The sequence below is a fragment of the Rhea pennata genome, chromosome 11, assembly GCF_028389875.1.
Source record: "Rhea pennata isolate bPtePen1 chromosome 11, bPtePen1.pri, whole genome shotgun sequence".
NCBI classification, from domain to species: domain Eukaryota; kingdom Metazoa; phylum Chordata; class Aves; order Rheiformes; family Rheidae; genus Rhea; species Rhea pennata.
In genome coordinates this window covers 15,262,641-15,288,646 of record NC_084673.1, presented here as the reverse complement: position 1 = coordinate 15,288,646, position 26,006 = coordinate 15,262,641, and the positions used below count along the sequence as shown (strand labels likewise).

Sequence of the window (26,006 nt, the reverse complement as noted above, 5' to 3'; positions counted from 1 at the left end):
TTCCCCCCGTCAGCGGAGCGGCGGCCCGTGCAGCGCGGGCCCTTTGCTCTCCCCAGACGGGTTTTTCTGGTGAGCAGCCCTAGACTCAGGCCCATTCGTTCAGCTCAACAGCTGAAAGCCAAAACCTCAGTGAAAAGGGAAAGAAGGAAAACTCTGTATTCCTCGCGTACTTTGAATATTAAGTGACGCTGTCAGCGTTGCCTTGGGATAACTCATCAAACCACTTCCTCGCTCAGACACGCGCGTGATTTTAGAAGAATGACTTTGAGGCTGACTTGCTGTTTCAAACCTCTGACTTTTTTCATGTCAGACTCGTGGACACAGCGGGAATGAAGTCAGGAGCAGCCTCGCTAGCAACAACCGCGCGGGGTGACCCAGCTTCACTTTGCACCTCGGAACGAAGCGACGGCAGAAGTTTAAACCCCACGGTGCAGGGCTCGCGGCTGCGGCACGTTGGGGTCGGGGTTTGCTGTGATCAGCTCGCGCCCTCCAAAAAAGCTTTTACTGACGGGAAGGTTTGTACGGCAGCCACTGAGTTATGCATGTGATTTGTACAGGCTCTTCTAGCAAATAACCCGAGCGCTTTTGACACATGAAGAAAACCAAGCTCTTTCCTGCAATGTTTTCGCTGATGTAACTCAGCTCTGTGACTCTACGTCCCAGCCCCACCAGCCCAGCATCTCCATCAGGGCCCGCTTTCCGCTGGATGCTACCTTCAAGCCAAACAGCAAGGATGCACCTAGATGCACATGCTCCCAGCCAAGCATCTCCGCTCACCTGAATTCAAAGCACCAGCTCCCCACCACCTAGGAAATACAGAGGAGATGTTTTATTTTTATATGGCATCTTAAAGGGATCACACGGTGTTGTGACTTTAGAAATCCTTTTTTTTTCTATTTTGTAGCTAAAGCTTCATTAAAAAAATTGGGTGCAACTATATAAGCCCACATAAAGCAGGGACAAAAGTAACATCCTACCTTCTGACCATTGTAAAACTGCAGGTCTCTGAATGCTAGAGTGAAATGGTTTTTTAGATGATGTTATTGACTCCCTCCTCCCCCCAAAAGTCCCAAATCACAGAGCCTTGCCCCCAGTGAAAGCAATTTGGTTGCTCTGCACAACTGCCTGGGCTGTTTAGATGATAGATGATCAACAGATGCACGACTCTGCCCAAGTCGTGATCGCACTGAAGGAAAAAGATATAAATAATGAGGCTGGTGGGGTTTGTGGCAGCAAGCCGGGAGCTCCGGCGCCCTCGCGTTGCTCGCTGCCGGAGGCTGCCTCCCGTCAAGGCCTCCAAACTAGCCCGTCCATGCTCAGAAGAGAAACTCGGGCAAGGCCAAAGCTGTTTTACCCCGCTGTGTTAAGCCAGGAAGATTGAACTGACATATTTTGTGGTTAACAGCTCCAAAGGAAGTTGAAGTGCTCGGATTTTTGAGTAAGAAAATAGTTTTCCTCCTAAGTTACCCCACAATGAAAAAGTTGCTCCAGGTGCTGCTCGTTCAGCACTTGTCAGCAGGGCAGCGAGTCCGAACAGAGGGAGGAGAGCCGGTACATGGCAGCATCCTGGGCAGGAAGGACAGTGGTCTGCAGGATTAGAGCAAAAGACAAACCTCTCTGCTTCTCCCCCGTGCATCCGTGGATGGAGCGTGTTCGGCAGCAGAGGCTGGACCAAAGGGTCTGCGTGGGGTGGGTGGCTGGAGCTGGCCACGAGCACCTGCAGCAGGGAGCCTGCCTGCAGTGGCTGGAAGAAAAAGAGAGCATTAGTATTTGATCCCATTCAGATTCCTCATCTGGTCCCCTTGTCCCTCAGAAAACACCAGAACGCTTATGCTCTTACCTTCCTGATGGCCAGTTCTCCTTCAGCTGCTGCCTTTCCCCTCTCCTTGTTACCTGGACCTGTCATGCTCAACTCCGCTGCTCCTGCCAGCCAGACCCTCTGCTCCAGCATGAGGGATGCCGAGGAGGTCACACCGGCATCCTGGAGGTTCTCACAGTCCCTCATCTCCATCTCCACCCCCTGCCTCTCCCAGGCCCAATCCCCCTTTGGGATCGGCCAGCGGAGTCAAGTCCATCTTTGGACACACTAGGCTCTGAGTTTGTGGCAGTTTGTGTTCAGGGAACATTTTTGTCAGAGCTCGAAGGGTAGTGAAGAGGCTAGAAGAACTCTCGTGCCTTGCTGGTGGAGCAAGCCCTCCCAGGGTACCACAACACTCCGCTCTGCTGCATTTTTAGAAAGTTGCAGTCTAGAGAATAAGAGGGGAGTTGTAAGATGTGGAAGGAGCAATACGGGCATGGGTATGGATCTCATTTTAGCTCCAAATTCACTTTTCATGTTTGACTGGGAAGGAGTGATTCCACCTGGGGGTCTTTGCCTGAGCAAGAACTGTGGGGGGACCCACAGGCTGAGTTCAGCTCTTGGTAACTCTTAAGAGTTACTGCATTTTCTGGATTTTCGCTCTGCTCCCAACCAGCACCTATAAGATATCAAGAAAGCAAGACCTAAACTTAGATTCCAAATGCGCTTCAACCCCAGTTAAATGGAGTATTTATCTCTTCACAGGGAGGTGAGAATGGCAAACCCCAGCAGTGATAGCTTCCCCCACCAAGCAAGCCTGCAGGGAAACCTCTCTGCTGATGGAAACAGCCCAAGGAGAAAGTCCTCGGGGAGGCTAAAAGCCTATGGTCCCTTCCCGTTAGCCTGGCCAGAGCAGCTGTTATGCCTGGTGCAAGACATGCAAGTTGCTGACATGCTCTGGGCACTTTGCCCCCGCCGTTCCACCCACCCCGATTCCTACTGCAGTTCACCTGGATCACACGTGCTCGCAAACATTGCTCCAGGACTGCCTGCCCTGCCCAGTGTTCAATCTTAGCTACTTTTACCAGGGCTGGGGGGTAGTATGAGCCTAGCAGAGCTGCAGCGGCTCATCGACCTGCACCTGCAGCTCTCTGAACTCACTGGTTTGCCTGGCCCAAGCTCGATGCTTTACCTGGCCAGATGCACCTTTATCTTGAGTATCTTTATGCATCTTTTCTTGTGTAAGGGAGAGAAATAAATGTCCTAAGAAAGAAAATTAAATTTGAGACTTTCTTTGCTTAAGCAGACCCTCCTTCTGGCTGACAAACCCGTGAGGAGCCACTGGACCCGGGCAAGGCTGGAATTGCAGTAGTTCACCCAGGGGCTGCTGAGCTGTGGCTCCCACAAACTTTACATACCTCTCACTGTGAGCCACTCTTCCTGCTCAGATGGTGTTGACAGGCTTTGCTCAGGACGTTAAGCTCTTCGTTATGCACCAAGCAGCACCTCTGCGCTTGCAGTAATAGGGGCCCAGTTATCCACAGCCATTAGCGAGATCCTGTTTTGCTGCTTCCTTTTTATGGGAAATAGCAAGCTCAGATGCAGCAGTCATTGGAAAGGTTTCCTCTTATGAAACGTAATGCTTTTTGCTGTCGATTATGAGCAGAGAGCTCTGCAGCCCTGTACAAATTGCTCTGTGAAAGCATAAATAGGAGTACACGGGAGCTGATTACATTCCTAGTGGCTGACTTGCTTAAAAACAGTTGATGGAAATGCAGAGGTCAAGAGAAATAAACAGCATAGTGCATGACGGTGATCATCACTGACACAGCAGCACTGAGGGGCAGCAAGAGACAAGCACCCGCGCCTTAGCCTGCCCTGGCGAAAGCACAGCCCTTCACAGCCACCTCCCGGAGAAGTTAACGGAGGGGTCGCAGCAAGCTGTCCCCAAAGCCATGATTTTTTTTCCCCCTGTGAAGACAGTAGCTGTTATCAGGCTATTATTTTCCTGCCCATTAGCAATACCTCCAAATATTTCTACAGAAGGAGATAAACACACAGGTTTTCCACCCCCTGCACTGCCCTGGTCCTAGCCACCAAAGGAACTTTGCCAAAGTCACCACCTCCAACAGCCACAGGCTCCTAACTGGATTCATTCTGGTGGCAGAGAAAGGGTTTATGCTGCAAGAGCTGGAGCCTCCTAGAAGTCAGCTCATGTCTGTGAAACTCAGTGCTGGTCGGGAGAAGGAAAATGACTCCCCTCTCCTGATGTGCTCCCACCAAAGGCCCTGATTTTGCCAGATACTTCAGCACAAACCAACTTGCTCTCAAGAGCCGTGGTGTTTAAATTTCAGCTGACCAGCATAAAAAACATTTTCCAGCATTTTCCCATTCCAGAGCAAAGGACAAGAAAGTACTTGCATATTTTCACTGTCTATCTTGGAGTGGCTGCCTTCTGCCCTTGGATGCTGGACCACAACACAGCGTGCCTCAGCATACCCAAGCTCCTCCTGGGTTTGGGACCAAGGCACTTGGGCAGCAGGTCCACAGCTCCTGAGCCCAATCCAACTGCTGGCTCCTGCCAGCAGGGCAAATCCACAGCCCTGGGAGCTTCCTTTTGTGGAAGAAGGTCATGACGTCTCATCCCTGTTCAGTCAGTGAAGGGATTCTTCATGAAGATAAATTTCCAGTTTACTAACCAACAGGTTGAGTGCCCATCTTAATTTTCACTTAGTTCTAACTATATTTTTGCTTGATGGGCTCATGAACATCTGCTAAAACTTCAATACATGCCTTATTGTGTAGTCTGATTCTTAACTTCAGCTGGCTGTGTTCTTCAGGCCCTTTACCGTAAGGAGTATATCAATACTCCATTCACATGTGATGAGGTTCATTCATGCTCATTCACATGATGCTCATGGCTATCTCTTCAGTAGCTCCATGAAGAACTCTTCCTCTACAATCCACTAAATATGCATGCTTAATTCCTTTAGCATTTTTGCAGGCTCTGCAAAATGGTATTGATTTGTGCCAATAAAGTAGTTGTGTCCAATGAAGAAACAGTGTTTTTGCTTGTATTGGCCTCCACTCCGGTCTCTTTTTGAATGCTCACCCTGTTACATTTTCTTGATACCTTCTTCAAATTTCTACTTCTGTTTTCCCCACAGACCCACCGGAGAGCGTGGTTGCTCACCTACCTCAGCCAGGCTTTATTATTTTCCTTCTAATCACCAGTAGCTCTGCTTGCAATTTCTGTTTATCGAATATTGCAAAGTTAGAGGCATCAGAAAGCAGCAGCCTGGCGAATTCACAATGCTTTTTTGGCTTCCACATCAAGCTCTGCCAGCAGACGTTTTCAATTTTGGTTCTCAGATCTCCATTACCGTCTGGTCTCAAAACAGCGAATCCACCAGCCCTCCAAATGCATGTGTTAAACTCAGCAGTCTCAAATCTGCTATCAGCGATCCGTAAGTTTCCCCCGTTTTTCATGAGAGGTGGGTATCCCTCAGACACTCCATTCGTTCCGGGATTCCAGGACCGTGATATTCTTCAGATGTCTTCAGCACAGTTTGATGCCTGTTTTCCCCATTGTACTTGATTGTAGGTAAGCAAAAGATAGTTCCTCTGACCTAGCAGCATTAAAGATTTCTTTATCAATCAGTAGCTCCACTTACCTTCATGACAAGACAAAAACTGCTTGAATTTCTTCTGCTGCTTTGGAGCGTTCAAGCAACACCGAGCCCCAGCGCTCTCGTCCCCGCTGCCGGAGCTGCAGTCCCGCAGCGCTAGGCACGCTCTTCTCTCGATACGGATGTCGCTGGTCCCAGGTGTTACGCAAACACTGAGAAGTGAGAGTTGTGGTTTATAACTAATGTGAAATTTTACTTAAAGTTGACTATTAACTTTAGAGGAAAGGGACAGAAAGAAGAGGGAAAAAGGGAACTGCATAACTCAGATGCACCCCATTTGTCTGCAATCCAGCTAGAGAAAGCGTATTTGGAGCTTTAAAGCCAGTTATGAAGTTTAACGGGCTTGTGCACATCTAAAACAAAAAGCAGATTTAACATAGAGAGCTCTAAATTAAATACAAATTCGACAATGAAAAGGTTGTCAGAGATATTTAGGAGTTTTATATGTACGTTATATATGTATGTATATATATAAAACAGATAAATCATATTTATATGCAACATGAGATGTTGCTATGGCAATCTTAATTTTATATTCCTTGCATTAAGAAGATTGTAAATTGCTTGGCACTGAAACTAAGAGAGAGGGAGAGAGAAAGGAAAAAGAATAAAGAGGTGGACAGAAAAAGGAACTGCCTGTGCGTGCCGGTGTGAAAGCGCGCGGGGTGCTGGGGGGCGGCGGCGCGGGCCGGGGGCTCTGCCCGCAGGAGAGGTCCTCTGCGGGGACCAGGGCCAGGCTCACTGCTCCGCGGGCCGGGGCCTGCTCCGGATTTCATTTGACGCTGACGAGAATCAGACGCGGCTCTTCCACGGCCATCCGGGTACCAAAAAGGCCGAAAAGCAAAGTCAGGCTCCGTCTCTGAGACGGTGCTGCTGTGACCAACGTCGATCTCCAGCACCCAGCTGGTGCTTCTAAGGAACATCCCGGTGCTGCTGTATCACAAAAGCTGCAGAAAAAGTTCAATTATGGACACAAGTCATAGAACTTTTTTCCATTCGACGTTGCGGACACATCACAAACTACACAGAGGAGACGGAGGGCGCAGGATTGGCATTGCTCATGGATGGGAGCGGGCTCCAGGGCCGAGTCCCTCCGCTCTGCGGCAGCTAGAAGAGCAGACATGTATAAATACCATTGACATAAAGCACGTTAGTGCCCACCTCCCACAGCGCTGTGCCACGCGGGAGAAGGTGTACCCGGCCCTCACCCCGCTGGGAGGGCTCCGGGGCATCGCCTCTGAGCGCCGGCGGGACCCGTACCCCTTCCTTGCGCGAAGAGAGAGGAAGAGCCAAGAGCTGCAACGGATTGCAATGGGAACGGCGCAGAGCTGCAGTCTGGGATCTGTAAAATCCGTGGGCACGTCGCACGCCCTGCGGAGGAAACCGCTGCCTTGGATTTCTGGTGCAAAAAAATCCCCCTCACCTGGGATAAGCTGTCCAGGGCATTTGTTTTCTCCAGATTGATGATGTTTACAACTCCAGGCGTCTTTTCATTCATTTATGATCTCCAGGCGGGAGCAGGGCGCTTCGGGACGTTGAGTGACAAGTATTGTTGCGGTGCCAAGGAGATGGGCCTCTCAGCCGCCCGCGGCAGGCACATCGCCGCGCAACCATGATTTATCTGGAGTTGAATTAAGTTACGTCTGTGTTCCCTGCCTGCCCCGGCAGCGGCTGTACGCAGGTACGCCGTATTTCTTCCTCTAAAGAGGAGAACATGGGGCCATTTACCAATGGCGAGAGATTAGGCAGTGCCCCACACGTAAACTCCGAGACAAAGCTCATCTGAGCGTAGCTGAGGTATGGAGCTGACAAGTGACAAAGAGCAGGAGCTGAGTCCGCTCGATTTTGGCTTACGCAATTGTTTGGGGAATCATGGGAAGAAAAAACCAGGTGAATTATTGTCAGCTGCAGACTTAAACAAATGGAGACTTCAAACAAAAATTGCACTGCTTAGACATTCAGATGGGGAAATATTTACCTCACGTGCAGAAATAAATGTTATAGTTTACGAGTCCTACAAAGCCTTTTATGCTGAAAATCCCCTTCTGGGTGAGGATGGGGATATTTCTCGTTGTGGTCCTAAGCCATTCGATTTATTTGCGGTGCAAAGCGATCAGCCAGGGCCTTATTTTCCTGAAGGGCTACAGCGATGGAAGGCACCTTTCCCACTGTTCCTGCCCGGAGCCGCAGCTGGCTCAGCACCGCGGCTGGCTCAGCACTGCGGCTCTGCCCCCGCAGCTCCTGCTGGGTGCTCGCGCCGTGGGGCTCCACCATGCCGGACTTGGAGAAAAAAGCTCATTCACGGGATCTGCCCGGCTCTTGGTGCGACCCGCAGTGAGCGCGGGCGGCTCGGCAGCACGTTGCCCAGGCCGCCCCTGCCGTGGCGAAGGGCTCTGCGAGCACGCGGCCCCCGGCCTCCAGGGAGAGCATCGCTCCCTCCAGCGTGGATGCTTTCTCGGGAAGCAGCCCCATTTTTCACCCACCATGTTGGGATCACAGGATGGACGACTGCACAGCATAACCTTGATAGCTGAGAAATCCAGCGCATGCAAATGCGAGTCCTAAATGGCTCTTTCCATGAAATACCAGCGCGCGGGGGAACGCCCTCGCGGCACGGCACCAACGAACAGCTTCGTACTTACGATCCGCGGCTTTGCCCCGCGCCACAGTCCGCGCTCTGCTTCTGGCTGCAAACAGCCGCTTCTCCCCGCGCCTCTGCTCCGCAAACCCTGCTCGTTTTGCGGCCCGGCCCCGTGCCCCTTGGTGCGCCCGTCCTAGCGGCAGATGCCCCAGAGCGGCGCCAGGCTGCCGAAAGCGAACCCCGAGGTGCCGAGTGGCGCACGCCAGTGCCGAGTGCCCCTCACATCCCCAGGGTGGCCAGGCGCGGCCGGGGGGGCTCCGCGCGGCCGAGGGGCTCCGCGCCGCCGGGGGCTCCGCGCGACCGGGGGGCTCCGCGCCGCCGGGGGCTCCGAGCCGCCTGGGGGGGCTCCGCGCCGCCGGGGGCTCCGCGCCGCCGGGGGCTCCGCGCGACCGGGGGGCTCCGCGCCGCCGTGCAGTGAGCCGCGGCCGCCTGAAGAGGGCAAGCCAGCACTGCGGTTCGTAATACGCGCGAAGAGCCGTGCCAGGGCAAGGAGCTCCCCGCGAGCAAGGGGGGCTGTGTTTCCTTTCGCAGGCCGTGTAATGCCAGAGCAGAATTTAAACTGCAGTGTTTATCAAACACGTCTGAGACTTTTTCTTTCCTCCATCCTCTGTTAAACACCGCCCGTTTTGCAGAATTTCGATTTTTTTTTTTTTTTTTTTTTGGTCATGCTGCTGGTACTGCACCAGACCTCGAACCTAAATGCAAAGTGTGAGGAAGAAATTGCAGTGCATCCATTGGCACCAGGGAGCCATACAGCTAGTCTGTGCCGGTAATAATTTATCCTAAGCCTTCTAGTGGCATTTTATGTCTTTTTGCTGTAGTGCTATTACAGCTTTGATTACTCCATTTTTATGTTTGTCAGCACAGCATATGGGCAAGATAATTTGTATTCAAAGTATTAAACTAGTAATGTAAATTATTAAAGACCCAATTCATAAAAGCATTGCACACCATATGCAGATTCCTTTCCCTGAACTCTCTCCCCTCCTTCTCCCCGCATTTTGCAGACCCGGCTCACAGCAATTTGAGCAGAACCGGGACTGCCGGCAGCCCAGGTGCCATCCCTCGTGCTTCCACGGCCGGCTGCCGCCTCCTGCCGTGGGCACAGGTTGGGATCCCCCTCATCGGTCTGGAGAGACGTGGGGTGAGGATTTAGTACCTTCCTCTTCCTGCCAGTGCACGACCCAGTTGGTCCAGGTCATCAGCCCAGCCCAGCTCGGCACCTTCGGAGACATGATAAGCAAGAAACGGGTTTTCTCCATTTTTCCCCCCTTATCCTCATTCGCCTTGATGGCCTCTGTGGGGCGTCAATCTTCCCGCGCTGGCGCCAGCAGGGGCACACGGACCCGCCGCGCTGCTCCGGCCTCGCCTCCCCTCCCGGACTCCCACGCACACGAGGCCCGCGGCAGCTTTGCCGCTCAGCCATCATGTAAACGCGAACTGCAGGCCAGCACCAAACCTCTGTGGACACGGCACCGCCTCTGCCCCGGCGCTGGGCTCTCACGGAGCTCGGCAGTGGCCGGGGCGAAACCTGCCGAGCCGGCGGGGAAACACGGCTTTTCGGCTGCAACCCCTGCAATAACGGACAGCTAATTTCCGTAGCTGTTTACCAGAGCATATACAGCACCATCATGTTGAGCAGATGCTGTCTTCTGTTTTTCTCATTACCAAGATTTACTGTCTTATAAGCTTATTATTGACTGAGGCTTTAGCCTTTCTTTGGGGTTGAAGCTGAGGGAGATGCAAACTCCCAGCAGTGCGCTTGCAGCAGCGCGCCCGCAGCAAGGCCCCGCGAACTGAACCGGCACTCTGGGCTGCCCCTGCAAACCCGAATTCCTCTGCCTCCGAGCACGCCCGTCCACAGCCCAGACGCCAATACGTGAGACGCGTGTATACTCACTGCGATGCGTGACCGGGGGCTACTGTGCAGCTTAGCTCTCCTGCATTGCCTGGGGCAATCAGAGAGTTACCTTGGGAGCCACTGGGAGAGGGGACCTCCTCGTTTCATGCCAATGAGTTGGGCCTCTGTCTCCTGGCATTAAGGTCACAGGCATCACCAGGGTCGCTCTTCCAGCGGGAAGGGAGGGAGGGTTTAAGCAGAATAAGCCCGGGGGGATCCCTGCTGATAGGGATGAAGCCAGGCAGTTGCGGGCATCCAGCAGCACTGAGGAGGCAAGACCTGGGCCCACCACGTCCCACCACCCTCGAACCTGCCCTGGCTGGCTGCCCCACTGCTGCCATGGGGCCACCATAGGGAAAAGCCCCAGGCAGGAGGAGAGCCCGGCAGCCGCGCAGAGCTGGGCACCTGGAGCAGATGGGGCACGGGAAAGAGGCCTGGCAGCACTGGTGGCACCAGGGCCAAGGGACCTGGGGCCAGGGCAGCCTTTGGAGCAGATTTGGGCCCTGGGAGCCCATAGCTCAGCAACCCCTGAGGATGCTTTTGGGGACAGCCCACCCTCCCCTCGGCGCATGGCAAAGCAGCAGGGCTCAGCTCAGCGTTGGTTTACACTGTTGGCACAGCCACATCCTAACCCTGTGCTCCCGAGGAGGGTGTACTCGCCCCTCCGACCACAGGAGCAGGGGGAGAATTTTATACCACCAAGAGGCTTCCCAAGGCTCAGCACTGGCCTCTCCGTCGGGCCCACGGATGCCCTCGGCAAGTCACCTCACCCCTCTGTGCCTCCACTTCTCCATCTGTAAATTGATGCTAGCTAGATGAACCACCTCGCTGTCTCTAGTACACTGGTACCAAGCAAAGGAGCGGATTTATTTATTCATCCACGTACTACCCGTCATGCATAAACTACTCGCATCATCATCTCTCTCCAAGCTCATGCAGAGAAATTATAAAGACATCAAGTTCCATACCCAGTAAGACACAGAGTCACCCTAAAAGTAAAAAGGCTCTGGGTACCATGGGAACACAGCTCTGCTCCTCTGGTCAGGCCTTCAACAGGACATGTGGCTCAGCCACTGGCCAAGCCAAGGTCCTCTGCCACCAACCTGGAAAAAGAGAGGTCAGCATCTTCCGAGAGCATCCAGGCGAAGTCAGGAGAGAGCACTCCTTCTGGTCCCACTGTTGGCCCGGCCCGGAGCACGAAGAGCTGGGCGGTTTGGATAACATCACAGGCATGTGTTTTAGGCTGAGCCCACACAGCCTGTTCTTTCCATGGGTTCCCAGTAAGGCAAAGCACCAAGGCACAGCCGTCCGCCAGCGCCCTCAAGCAGGGCCCTGAGCAGACAGATCCAACGGGGAGGCGGCAGTGGCTCCGACAAGATCCACACCTGAAAAGAGCAGCTCACAACCTTGGCGCTGAGCCGAGGTCCAAGCGAAAGCCAACCGCCGCTGTCATGACAGCGGGAGCAGCGACGGACCGGCAAGAAGCTTGGCTCGGGAGTGTTACTGATGCCCAGCGGGCCTGGGAAAAGCCTCGCTCCCGCCTTACACTCAACACCAGGGCTTGCTTGGACCTAGGGCAGTTCTGGTTTCTCCCTGGCTTTTGGTTACTAACGCTTCAGATTTGCTCTGGACTCTTCCTCTTACCAACATCTGACAGCAGTTGCACACGTACGGGAACACTAGAGCCTACTGGTTTAAATTATCCAAGTTATAAATGGCATTTTGGTAAATGCATAAAGAACCTTAGATTCTTCTTGATCTTAGATCAAGTCCTGTAGCGACTTGCACCGAAGACCTCCTTCTCCCCCGCCCGTGTGTTTCCTGCCCACGTATTTCTACACAGCTTCCCCAGCAAAACGACAGCATCGCCGAAAGCAGACGGTAAAACAAGGTAACACCACGCGAGCTGCTGGCCATCGACACCGGGCCGACAGCCGGCTGCTCTGCGCTAGCGCGGGGCTGGTTAGCAGGCAAAGCAAGGGACGTCCCCACGAAAGCCGCACGGCGGGCACAGGCCGCGCGCCGGGGCAGGGAGCGGGCAGAGAGCCGGCAGGAGCTCCCCAGACGCGGCGACGATTCCCGTCCTGCGAGGGCGGCACCCGGAGCCGCAGCCCTCGCCCGCCGGCCGCGGCGCTGCGCCGGCACGCGGGCGCTAGCGGGTAATTCAGCCACAGCTCTGCAAGCCTACAGCCACGTCTTGGCATGTTGCAGCTACGGCCAAAGCTAAAGCTGCCAAAAGCAGGTTGCCCAGGAGAAAGGATGGAAACGTGAGCGAGGAAAGTACTGGAGATGAAGGGTGATGACTGAGAAACGGTGCACGCATGGAGGGGCACGAAGTGACTGTTTGAAAAATATATATATATATATACACATATTTGCCTATTTTAGTTCACAACATATTTGGAATTCCTTTTTCAATATTTCGTTTTCAAAAAGGTACAAATATTTTTCAACTCGTATTTCACCATAAAATGAAAAAAAATAATAAGAGAGAGCCCCCAGCCGTCTGTCCCCAGGCAAGGCGCGGCGCGCGGTGCTCGGCGCCCAGCGCCACGGCTCGCCTCCCTCCGGGACGGGGACGCCGGCCCCGGCAGGCCGCTTTGGTTTCTCCCGTCTTTCTCGCTCGTTTGCGTTTTTAACGCTCCTTCGGGGCGCGGATAACCCACATAGCGAGCGCGCGACCCACCGCAGCCGACAGGCCGAACAGCAGGCTTCCAGATGTCCGCACGGCTCGCCCATCTCAGACCCCTAATCCTCTACTTTGTCTGAGCTCTAGCTGATTTCTGATGCGTTCAGATTATCCAGCCAGCGTAACTGCTAGCGAACATCTGAATATTTCGCCCGTTCCACCTCACGTTTCGCCGCGGCGGAGACGCGCTTCGCCGGGCCCTTCCTTATCAAGCCAGCTAGCGCAGCGCAAAGGCGGCCGACAGGACCCCGCAGAGCCCCGCGGCCTGCGAACCCCCGACGTCTGGAGGGGGGCGGAGGCCACATACGGCTGCTTCAGAGGAAGAGGAGCGCGGGACCCGAGCGGCGGCCTTCCCGGCGCCGCTGGAGGGGAGCTCGGCCGGGGCGGCGGGCGCGCGCGTCGCCCGGGCGCCCTTACAGCAGGGCGGCCGCGCCGCCGCCCGCGCCGCCGGGGACCGGCGTGCGCACGGAGCGAAAGGAAATGATTAACGGGGGAAGCATGCATGGTACAAAAAAAGGCTTTTTAGTCCAAAAAAGGGACGTCCGTATTTAGAAACGCTCGATTCCTGTTGTCGGGGCCCCGCTTTTCCCCGAACGGATCCCTCCCGTTGGCAGGAAGGAGTCACAGGGGGAGCTTGTGCCCAGCGACGTTACACGGCACTGAGACCGCCTCTGTGCCTCGAGGATCGAAACGCAGACACTCCAGAGGAGAAAAAAACAAAACGAAACAGAATAAAACAAAAATCCACCCTCGCGCCGTTCCCAGCGAGGCGCCCAAGCCGCCGGCCCTGCGTCTCGCCGCCTCGCTCGCGCCCGCTCCGCGCAGCCCGCCGCCCAAGCCCGCCGCGCCGGCCCCTTCCGCGGACGTGCGCCCACCGACAGCGGGCCAGCCTCCAAATCAATCTCCATCCTCGCCCCGCCGCCGCCCGGCGCAAAGGCCTCGTGCTAAGGGCATCCTCAGCTAACCTGAAACGGCACCGAGCAACAGCTCGCATCGGCTGAAAATCCGCCCTGAAGCGCCCAGCGCAGACCAACGCGTCCCCGAAGCCCGGGAGGCGCAGGCGAGGGGGTCTGCTCGCCCCCGGGGCGGGCGGCGTGGGCACGCCGCGCAGCACCGGGCACCCGCACGGCACGGACCAGAGAGCCAGAAAGAAGAAAAACAGACAGACAGACAAAATGGTTTTCTAAAGTTAGAAGATCTGTGCAACAGCACCTGAAAATAAGCTCAGTGGAAACATTTATTTGGAGAGGTGGCAGGGGAAGAGAGAGAAGGGGTTTTTGGGGGGTTTTGGGGGGTTTATTTCCACTTACAAAGGTCAGTCTGAAGTGGTTTTGAAGAGCTGTTTTTTCAGGATCTCTGCTTCCAGTAAGTGAGGATCATCAGCTCTGATCTGTGGGTTTGCAGGAGAACTTCCCAGTGGTCTCTGCAGACGAGCGTTCCTCGGGCGGCCGGAGGGATGAGCCTCGAGCAGCGCCGCCCTCGGCTTTCTGGGGCGCGAGGAGGGGCCGGCCGCGAGCACCCAGCTCGGCCCTGCGGCCCGGCCGGGACCCCGCAATAAGCCACCGCTCCCCACACGCCCGGACCACCCCAGTCCCACCACAGCGTCGCTCTGCATCGCCGGCTGCTCTTTCCCCGGTTCTTCCAGCCTCCTCTTTTTCCCCATGGTTTATCCCAGAAGGTTTCTGCCGAGACTGTTCTTACTAAAGAAGCGCAATAGGAATCATGGAAAACCAAAAAAAAAAAAAAAAAAGCGAAACCCTCACACATTCAGAAGAATCAAAAGCCTTCTGCAAGTTGCCCTCAAAGTTCAACACACCGAATCTGGTCTCTCTTCTTTTGTTAGACGACTCTCCGGGGTAGGAAATCACCGAAGAAGGAAACGTGAATGACAGTGAGGAATGAGAGATCTTTAATTAGACAGTTTAATGCTGTTTTGTCAGGTTTTATTCCAATTGCAGACAAGCTCTTGGAAGGCAGGCTTCTCTTTAAGACTTTTACTGGCACCTTCATCTTTGAGCTTGGTCTGAAAAAGCTCCCAGCAGCTTGCAAAAATTAAGTTACTATACGAGGCAATGAAATAAGCCAATTGAAGACGCGGCACATGTTTCCTTTTGCTCTCCCTGCTATAGGGGAGCGACCTTTGGCAGGAGCCAGGGCACGCAGCTGCAGGTAGTAATATCTTAAACAACTGCAGAAGCAGAGCCCAGAAAAGATCCCCAGTTCAACCTCCAAAGACAAAGGGAACAAAACCTGACCAACATATTTTTTCCCCCTCAGAAGTTCCCTAATAGCTCATAAAGAAACCCAGCAGCCAAATTGCCCCTGCTCCTACCTTTCTCAAGCCTCTTTTGCAAGACCATGAGCATGGTCTTGAGGTGGTGCATCCCAGGTAACACACAGTAAAAGAATAATCACACGATAACTACCAGGAGGCAAAAGACATTCATCTCATGCTATCCCTGAAATCACTTCAACCTTCTCCTTGTATGAATTTTCTAAATTGACATGAAGCAAATCTTAAGTTTCACCCAAAAAAAGGCAGTTAAAAACACAAAAGTGATAAGCTCTTACAACAACAGGGACAGACGTTTGCTCAACATTATAAAAGAACGTTTTTCTGACTTGAAATACTTGAGGAAGGTTTACAAGGGGAGGGGCTGGGAAGAAATAGCTACTTTCTAAGTCACAAGATCCTCCCCAGGTGCCTCCTTACACAGGGTCTCATCAACAAGAGCTCGCGGAGGCGCACGGCACCCATGCGGCACCCACGCAAAAGGGCTGCTCTATGCGGGGGTGTCGCAGCTGGGGGCACCCGGACGACAGCCAGGCCAGGCGCAAGGTGCGCAGGCAGCAGCACTGCATGCTTCAGGGCTCAAAAGTCACCAGCAAACGCGTTCAAAACTCCCAGTTCCACAGCAAGGCTGAGGTGGTAATTGTGATTTTTCCTGTGGGTGGATTTGGTCAACAAAACAAAGTCCCCTGCGTCAGGGGACACAGTTACAAGACAGGCGTCCCCATACCCCCTTTAACGCAGCTCCACCTCAGCACCAACAGGACAGGGATTTGCCCAACTCACTCACATATCGCAGCTTCCAAAGGTTTCAGCACCACCACGGCACTAGGATTTCTAGTCCAAACAGCAACCAGGCTCTGTAGTCCTGGACAGACCACTTATGTTCTCAACACAAAGAGTAACTCTGACTTAGCTATTTCCTAAGGGTTGCTGTGCCACCTCCAGGAACAAGGCAAGGAGGTGCTTGCTCACCAGCCAGGGAGACACAGTGGTCAGCTACAGGCACCTCCAGGAGAGCTGGAACTACTTCCTTGGGCCCAATTTAAGGACCCAGGTGCAGAAACGCACCTGGGGAAAGCTCTCAGGAGCGGATGACTCCAAGCAGAAGCTAGGAAGCCATCCCTCACCAGCATCACACTTCACTGGGTAGGCATCAGGTTTATTAGAAGTGTTAGATGTTTGCAGAGCGCTTCGGACACAGGTCACCAAATGTGGACCATGCAAAGTAGGAGTGTACTGAGCACCAAACCAGAGCCCCAGCTGGGAAAAAAAGGATGCAGACATTTCCCAAGGCATGGAAACCCAACCAGGCATGTTGGCTATTTAGCCCCCTTTACGCCACAAGCTGGAATACATTCAGTAATGGGGACTCCAGCACACTTTCTTTTACAGGGAAGCTGCCACTCACAATACAATTTATCGTATTAAAATCTAGTGCAGCTCTAGGGGAAACAAACAAGTATGCCACTTGCTAGGCACCAAATTCCACCCGTTACTTACGGAAGAGAGCACATTTGGGTTCAGACTCATAAAGGTGAGTATGGAGCTTGCCAGAAACCAAACTCCAGTGTGATCCTGAGGCCATAAACGCACAGTGCCTGGGCTCCAGCACCAAGCAAAGCTGGCCAGAAGCTCCCAGTCAGCTGCTTCTCTTTGTCCGAGCCGCTGTTCCAGAAACTCGCAGAAAAGGAAGGTCTACTTTGTTTTTCTTCAGGGAAAACAGAGGATTGCTTTTCCACCCCACAAATAGCATCATGGAATGACAGCCCAAGCGAGCAGAGGGAAAGCATTAATTTGAGATGCCTGCCAGCATTTGGCTGGAGATTGGAAGCAAAAAGCCCTTCCCCTGCCACCACGTCAGACAGCGCCAACAGAAACCCTCACACCTAGCTGCTATTTCAACAGGGTTTATCAGCAGTAAATAAAACTATCTAAAAATTAGCTGCTCAAAGTGAGCAGATACAAGAGAGAGAGCCATATTAAGATCCCCCAAGCAGACTCTCACCTTCCTATGGAGCTCTGTTAGAGCTGAAGTTGTTTGCTACTAATTGATTCAATATGCATTTGGACTAGGATTTTTAATTAATTTTATTACAGAAAAATTAATGCGCTGCTTCCCCACAGATGCATTAGGATACCGACACGAGCAGCAGAAACAACCCCGCAGCGCAGCTTTCATTGCGGCTGTTTGCGGAGAGCCACTGTCCGCAGCAGCGGCACGGTTTACCCAAAGGTGTTTCTCCCCGCTCCAGGCTGAGGTCTTCTGTTCAGCTCACACAAAGCATCTACCACATTTCAGCTGAAACTGGAAACGGACAGGCAGCAGGAGAGCACGACTCCCCAGCTTCCCAGGTCGCACTACTACGTTTTGGGGGCTTCTTTTTGGAAGCTGTGGGTTCTGGCCCTGCACCAGAGCAGAGCTACTCTGCAGCTCGGCTTACCCCATTGCCTGCCCGTTTGGTTTGATTTCAGAAGGATGCAGCGTGTTTCAGCAGCGACCGCGTTCTCAAGATTATGGTCTCGAGAGTAAACCACTACAACCACAGAAAAACTACCCAACGCTGGTCTGTGCTGCCTCGGGCAGCACCTTGCCGCCTCCACTGCGAGCGCCACTGGGGACCCAGGCCTTGCCTCTCTCTTCCAGAGCCACCAGCAGGTTTTAGCCACTGAAGTACAGGCACAGCCTCTTCTTTTTAAGCTGAGCCTAAGTTACTCATAGGCTTGCCTCCCTGCAGCGGGCACGAGGGGCGTGCTGAATCACGCTTTACATTTTGGGAACAAGAGCAGCCTCGTGCTCAGCTCCATCCGACCCATGCCAGGATATGCATCTTCTCTTCCCTTTCCCTTCCCCCCCCCCCCCACCTATTTTATCATTACCCTTCTCTATGTACATCAGAGATAATAAAATACATATTTACACTGCTAGGCTTTGGAGTAAAGTTGAACTGTAGGTTTTTGCTGTATAGCAGCCCAAAGCAAAAATGTCTGCTTTGAAACACCACAAGCATTTCAAAGCACTGAAAAAGACCCCTTGGAGGGTCTTGTTCTATCAAGAAGCAGAGCTGTCCAAAATTGGGCAGTTCCCAGTATTTGGGATCACATCTCTGAACACTAACAGTGATGGGGTGGTGGAAGGAAATCAGGTGTTACTTCTACACATTCACACTACGCTATTTATCAATGGCAATGCATTGGGGGAAGCATCACTACATCTGCAATATCCAAACTTCCATCCCCAGAGTCCTGCACTAACATTTTATTGAACTGTATCCCTGAGGCACACCATATTTTAGGAATCTGCAGAGCAGGAATAGGTAGTACACTGCAAGGTCCAAGACCTTAATCAAGCTCCGCAACTCGATAGATTTCCAATACAATGAAGACAAAGAGGTGTCAGCTCTAGTTCTCATGTGCTAATACTATCAATAGGGGCTCAGCTCACTAGCAGTTAATTCAAAGCCAAGCTCAATTTGCACAGCAGTGATCTACACTAATTCCCATATGTGGCTAAGGGGAGATTTTGCCAACTAGACAATAGAAACAGTATTATAGCTCCTGAAATGATGCCATTGCATTTCTCCTTCTCTAGTCTACCACTTCCCCATCAGATTTCAACATGCTGGCAGCTCCAACCATCTTTTCCCCTTGCATTGGGAGGGACGTGAAAAGAGTAGGGAATACAAGAGCACCTATTTCTTTTCCAGATGCAGCTTTATTTGGGCTTTTAAAATGTGACTTCCCGTAAGATGGGAGCCAGTTTAACACTTTTTTTATTAAAGACATTAACAATTGTCATAGTTAAGCCAATATAGAAATACTTAAGTGATCCAACTGAAACAGCCCTTAAAAAAAAGTTTGCCACATGTTGCTACATTCTGTAAGAGCTCATTAGCTTACTTCATCCAATATTAAGTTCAGTTTGTTTCTGCTTTCAGGTCCTAACCATCTCAACATTAGCCTGGCCTCAGTTCTGCTGAGACACAGAGGTTGTTGAGAAGCCACAGGAAGCCAGAAACACTACCCAATTAAGCAATGAAGCTACATTTTATCCACAGCAGAAGTGCTTTTCCTGCCTATAAACCTGGCCCTCATTAGTCTGTAGTTTGGCTCCAAGGAGGAAAGGCAGCAGCTCGTACCTACATGGCATACACCAGCCAGTTACCCCGTCCTCTGAAGGGAGCTGCTCATGGCAGCCGGCATCGTCAGCCTGCTCTTAATGCAAGAGCCTTCACATGCACCCATCTCCTCCTAGCTGCAGCACCAGCACTGACGGCTAACTGGCCACAGCACAGAAGGAACACCAGGGTAGCGAGGGGTGCTAGTTTTCAGAAACCGTACAATATTAGGACCAAGGCAAGCTGGTTAGCTCACTAGCTGGAGATCAGGTATTACCTCTCCCTTGCAAACATCCCCAGCTTGGGAATGGGGAGGCAGCAGCAAGTCAGCAACCGCAACGCAGCCAGGCGGTCACCACGCGGTGACAGAGACCTGCCCTTGCTCCCCAACCCACCTCATAGAGCCCAATACAGATTTAAACTGGCATCATCAGAGAAAGGACACATACTAAGTACCTGTGCCACATTCCTAGTTCAGCAGAGAGTTAGACTAGGCGCCTTTCTCCTGCCATGAATTAAGATGCTAGAAAAAAACACAAGTCTGAAACAGTTTAACACAGGACAAAAAAGGCACATTTTAATATGTACAGCAATGCATTTGGGCCATAAATTTACCCAACACAACTGAAAAAAAAATCCAAACTATGCTTTTTACTTATTCCATGGTGTCAGCCTCATTCCTAGCCACCTACCTTTCTCTGCATCTGAATGCTGCTATATACACACACAAACAAACAATTACGTCATGAATGTTCATTTAGGCTCCCAAGTTCAAGTAATAAAGTTCAAACTTGCATAGCATCTTATGCCACTCAGCCATAAACAGTTACGATTGCATATTAGCTGGAGCAGCCATCTCTTTCAATTCAGCCAGTTGTGGCTGGCCACCATTTATTTATTTTTTTTAATCCTTGAGTCAGAATGTTTCCTAAGTCACCAGCCCTGAGGGATGCCACAGACTTCAAAATGAACCTCTTGCTGTTGTTAAGATCCTCTTAAACCAGAAATTTAGAATGTTGTCAAGAACAGTTTTAAAAATGTAATACTGTTTATTTTGCTTCAAAAACATTTCAGCATTCTAAACATACAAAAAAAAACAGAACGTTGCAAATTTGTTTAAGTACAGAGTGTTTTTGAACTTCAGTTGCTGCACTGGCTCTTCATTTAGTTGACGATGAAGAGATGTCTACAGTTTCAGTTTAAAAACTACCGCACTTAACTAAAAAAATCCATACACTTCTCATGCCAGCTGAACCCCCTTCCACAACTAAGAATGGCAGCAGAATGCTATTTCACTATATACAGAAAGACAACTTTAAGCTAAATGGACGCCCACTGTAGTGTAAATAGATCTACCCTCACAGTGCATGCTTTGGGCCATGGCACCCCGTGGAACGTACAGCCTTTCCAAGTAATCACTGCTCCTCTAAGGCATCATAACTCTAAGCATGTACCACAAGAATCTGTCTAGTTTTTACAAACTATAGATATGTACAGTTTATAACCCAGGATTTTCTAGCCAATAACCATATAGTAACACCACCTTACAAATTAAAAAAATGCTTGAAACATTTTTAAATGCTTTGTTACACCAACAGCAAAGTGCACAGAGTTAGGAGAACACTAGAGCGCCTTTTCATTTTAAAAATGTTTGGAAATATGTACAACTTTGATACAGTTTCAGGGTGCTCACTACACCCATGGCCACTTCATGTAAACCAGTTACAATTTCTAGAGCACTTTTAGAAACTACAACGCGATCGGAATCCAAATTTTTTTTAATTAAGCCTAATAAGGGCAAGAGACACCATCTCAAATAAGAGGTGCTTCATTTACGGTGTTTCCCCTACTCTATGGTATTCACATGGAGACAAGTATTGTACAGTTTTATTCGTCATCATCATCTTCATCCTCCTCTTCTTCATCCTCCTCCTCCTCTTCGTCTTCTTCCTCTACCTTTTTCCGAGCAGCTTTGGTTGCTGCTCCCTTTGCGCCATCAAACTTTCCTTTAGACTTGTAGTCTGCAACATCCTGCAAAGTCAAGGGGACGTCTTAATTTGCTCTAAGCAGCAAACACAAAGCATTTGTACAGCAGTGGGTGTTAAATGTAGAGGGACTGACTTTCCACGGCCACATCCCCTAAAGGGAAGGCAGCCAGCATTACAATATACAGGTTTGCAGACACCCAAGGATACTCAATTGCCTCCACACTATCTTTGAATCCTGTGTTCAGTTATTTCTTTGAGGAGGAGAAGAATGAGAACCCAACGTCTATTAGAAGTTTCTAGCTAATGGGATAAAGCTTTTTAAAAGCACAGCAAACTCTGCTGGAGCAGCACAAACAGCCACTGTTGCACATCATTCAGACAAAGTTCTCCTTCCTCTTTGGAATTTACCTACAGGTCTCTAACCTACTCTGTCCCAGCAAACATCCAGTCATAACGCAGTTTGACTACATGGCACACAGCGTGTTTAGTACATGTCTACCTGCCAACAGCCATAAATGGGAGAGATGCTCTTTACACTGAGGCCACCTTGGCTTGGTCTGTTTTACGGAAGTACACGAACGCAAAAACCGGTACGGAAAACAGACAAGTAATAACGAGCCTTACCTTCTCGTACTTCTCCTTCAGCTTAGCTGCCTTATTATTATAAGGCTGCTTTTCGCCATCGCTGAGGTTGTTCCACATTTCACCAAGTTTCTTTGCTACGTCCCCAATAGATATGCCAGGGTTTGTGGATTTGATCTTAGGGCGGAACTCCGAACAGAACAGGAAGAAGCCAGACCTGCGAGCAGAGCATCACAGGACAGTGAGCATCACAGAAATGCACCCAGCATAGCAGGGCTGAGGCAGCTGCCAGCACCTTTTACCATCCCGCACCACCAGATTCACACGTATGCTCACACACAGAGGAAGAATACTTCCCTGAGCATTTGGGTTTTACTGAGAACCAACTTGTAGTCTCTCCTCCCTGCCCCCCACTATTGTTTTTGTTGTTTGCCCCCTAAACTTGATTTGCTCAAAATGCACAAGTCTCACTGCAAGCCTGTTATTTCCATGTCTTTTGTCATCATGAGTTCAAGAGTCCTAAGAACTGAACAATTCTTACTAGAGCTCTGCATGCTCAAGATTACAAGCTGCCTAGAAGGCCTATGAAACAGCACTAACAAGCAATGAATATCACCAATACTTCTATGTATGCTCAACCTACTTTTCTTACGGAAAATTATTGGCTAGGCCACACTGCTTGAAGATGTGGCAAAACAACATTTGTGCGTTTAATGCCACAAAGTTACTCACGGTGGTCGTTTTGGGGCATTGGGGTCCTTCTTCTTCTTGCCACCCTTAGCAGGTCCATAGTCCTTCATTTCTCTATCATATCGTACCTTATCAGCCTTCGCCATTTCATCAAATTTAGCCTTCTCCTTGCTTGACATGGTCTAAAACAACAAAACAAGACATGAAACACGTGATTACCCCACTGTTCAATAGCTGGCAAAATTTAAATAAACAAACCAACACATACCAACTTGATAGGGGAGTTTTTTTTTTTTTAATATATATGTATATATAAGAATTGGTTGATTTTCTAACTGGACCTCCTCGAGGACGCAGGTTCTATAGCGGGGACTGCAGCCATGACTGGCTTATTCAGCATAAGGGAAACTGCTGGAATGGTACAAGCACACCCAAAGTCTGCTTGGGAGGACAGGTCTAAGGGGAGGTAGCTCATTAAGAGCACTATGTAGGAATAAGACAACAACTGAAGCTTAGAGGAAGCACCTAAATGGACAAATACACAGTTATTATAGGAGTCAGCAACATCAGACTAATGGCTGCATCTCTCTGCCAAGAATGGCATGTTGACTGAAACAGCACCGGCTCCCTCCATGCTTAAACATACATACATTAAGTTATAGCGCCCATAATAAGTTATCACTTCAGGAAGTCACAAATTATAGTACCTTCCACCTCTCTGAGCACTTCTTGGAAAACTCTGCAAAGTTGACTGGAACCTCTGGGTTCTTTTTCTTATGTTCTTCACGGCAGGTCTGCACAAAGAAGGCATAGGCAGACATCTTGCCCTTGGGCTTCTTCGGATCACCTTTAGCCATCTTGACTCTGTAAGGGGGGGGGAGAAAGGGATGACAAAAAATAGTGTCTATATGTGCATGTATGTGTACGCATAGAAAAACATGTGACAGAAGCAATCTGCCATCAGCCACACAGCCCTTTTTTTCCCCCCCACCTAAAACCTCTATATGGAGAGTTAAGTTATTCTTCCTTGAGATTTGGGTCGCAGGCTTAAGCCAAGTGAAACTGGCCACGGGATTTAAGTTTTACATTGATATATTTACATCATGTCCAAAGACTGGAGACAGGCTATTAAATACACATACTCACACCCATTAAGTGTTATATATGAACTAATATAAAATATCTGTTTTGGTTGGCTACCACAGCGGGGCTGGAGCAGTGTGCGCAGCGCCAGCCCATGACTTATCCCTTTAGTCGCTGGAGTTCGCATGTTAGCAGCTGCTCCCCAGGCAGAAAGGCCGGGCTGCTGGCTCCCCCCACACAAGCGCAATAGCCTTCACACACAGATACCTCAGGTGCGGAGACGAGGGCCGGCTGCCGGCGCAGCGGGACCGGCGCGGCGGTCAGCGCGAGGGACGCGACCCGCTGCACGGGAGATGCTAACTTCTGGGCTGCCTCTTTCCCCCTCTCCTCCCCCCCGCTCCCGTTTCCTTCCCCGCGTTCTTCTTCCTCCCCAAATCCTGCAGCAGTCTCCGTTATTTACGGCTTTCCCCCGGGCCGGAGACACGCGGGTGTTCCTCGGCCGCGCCGCCCGCGGCTCCAGCCCGGCCCTGCCCGGCGCCGCTTCCCACGGGCCGCCCGGCCCGGCCCGGCCCGCCGCGGCCCGGCCCCGCCGGCCTCCCGCCATGTTCCGCCCGGCCAAGGTCACGGCGGCCGGCGGGGCTGCGCGGGCGGCGCGGCGGCACGGCAGGCCGGCCGAGGCGCCGATAACTCATCTTCCATTTTGTGCAGCGCCTCCTCATGAAAGAAAGTGCCCCTGAAATGGGCCCCGGCGGCGGGCCGGGGGGCGCGGGGGGCGGCGCGGGGGGCCGGCGCGGCGGCGGCGGCGGCGCGGGCGCGGCGGCGGCGCGGGTGCCGCGGCGGCCGGGGAGCCGCGCGGGCCGCGCCGCGCGCCCGCAGCCGGCGCCGCTCGCTAAGATGGCTCCTCCCGGCCGCCGCCGCCGCCGCGCCGCGCCGAACAAAGCCGCGCGCCCCCCGGCCGCGCTCCCCCCGCGCCGCCGCCCCCGGGCCCGGCCCCGCCGCCCCCGCCGCCGGCAGCCGCCCCGCGGGGGTCGGGGGGGGCGCGGGGCGGCCGGGGCTGGGCCGCGGCGGCGGCGCGGGCAGAGGCGCCCCCCCCCCCCCGGTGCCTGCCTAGCGCAATACTCCGTGTAACAAAGACTCCCGTGCAGCCATTATCGCCGCCGCGGCGCTCGCCCGCGCCGCCGGCGAAAAAAAGTGCAAAAACCCCCCAAACGGCGCCCCGGCGCCTCGCCGAGGGCGCGGGGCGCTGGGGAGAGGCGAGCCGGGGCGAAAGCGAAAGGTTTGAGCCCTCGGCGGGGCGCCGGGGGGCAGATTTCCCCCGCCGCGACCCCCCTCCCCACGGCTCTGCTGCTTACACGTCTTTCTTCCCTCCGCCGGGCTCTCCAGCGCCAGCCATGTTAATGCCACAGCACAGGCACCGCCGCGCGAGCAAGAGCCGATTCGCGGCCCCCCGCCGGCGCCGCCGGCCCGGACGCGCCTCCCCGGCCGGGGGAAGAGCGGCCGGGGCGGAGGCGAAGGCAGCGGGGCAGTTTGGAGGCGAGCAGCGCGAATAAAAAACTGTTTCTCCGGGACGCGCGGGCGCAGCGCGCAGGGTTTATCCCTGTCAGATGCTAAAGCGACAGCCATATTAATGCAGAATAAACAGCAGGCACAGCATTGCGCACGGCCGGCAACTTTCGCACCGCCGCCAGCCCCACGGAGCCCACGCGGCCGAGGGGGCAAATAAAACCCGAGGGCGCCGCGCGTTTTGCCGTGCGACATTAGGAGGCGGCAGAGAAAAATAATCCCTGCCCATGCGGGGAGAAGAGGAGTTAGTCCCCGCGTAGTTGCCGCACCAGCCATGATACTCCCGGCAGCGCGGAGAAAGCGGGGTGCGCGGGGGACGCGCAGCCCCGCGGGGCGCCGAGGGCGGACGGGCGCCGAGCGCTGCGCCCCACGCCGCGGCTCGCCCCGCATCCCGCCAGCGCGGCCGCGCCGCCGGCTGCTCCCACCATCTGGGTCCGGCACTGTTTATTCCCATGCGAGGAGGAAAAGTTTTGGGGGATTTTTTTTTTCAAATTAAAAGAAAAAAAAAAAACTCGGAAGAAGGAAGCAACGAGGAGAGAAGAAAAAAAAAAAAAAAAAAAGCCCGCCGCGGGGAGCAGCGGCGAGGGCCGCGGGGGCAGGGCGGGGCGGCGGCGGCGGGGCGGGCAGGGGGCAGCCGCCCCCCGAGAGCGGCGGCGGGGCTGAACGTACCTGTATTGTTCGCGGCAGTGTGGACAGGAGCGGAGCGCAGGGCACGACGCGGGGCTCGGCGCGGCGCGGCTCAGCCTCGCGTTGGCTGCCTACGAGAGCGGCCTGATTGGCTGCGGGGCTCTGCCGTTTAAAACAACCTCCTCGCCCGCTCATTGGTGCGGCGCCTCATGAATATTAAGCAGCCCCGCGCGCCGGTTGGCCGGCGCCGGTGAAGTCATTCATTCAAAACGAACGCCCGCCGGGGAAAGGAGAGCTCGGCGGCGCGCGCCGCGGAAAAAGTTGGCGCGCGGGGCAAAGGGGGCCGGG

General features: G+C 52.9%; 1 protein-coding gene across 3 annotated transcripts; it reads right to left on the bottom strand.

The window, feature by feature from the left end:
• Positions 1-19,675: 19,675 nt before the first annotated feature.
• On the bottom strand, positions 19,676-25,787 carry HMGB3 (high mobility group box 3). Of its 3 annotated transcripts, none has more exons than XM_062584867.1 (5): positions 25,701-25,787; positions 23,093-23,249; positions 22,428-22,567; positions 21,738-21,912; positions 19,676-21,156 (listed from the first exon to the last, which is right to left on the bottom strand). In XM_062584867.1, exons 2-5 carry the CDS (start codon positions 23,240-23,242, stop codon positions 21,013-21,015), a joined length of 609 nt encoding a protein of 202 aa, XP_062440851.1. In that variant the 5' UTR covers positions 23,243-23,249; positions 25,701-25,787; the 3' UTR covers positions 19,676-21,012. The 3 variants fall into 3 exon arrangements, with proteins under 3 accessions (XP_062440851.1, XP_062440850.1, XP_062440852.1); XM_062584866.1 differs by lacking the exon at positions 25,701-25,787 and adding an exon at positions 24,821-24,844; XM_062584868.1 differs by lacking the exon at positions 25,701-25,787 and adding an exon at positions 23,736-23,850.
• Positions 25,788-26,006: the final 219 nt, after the last annotated feature.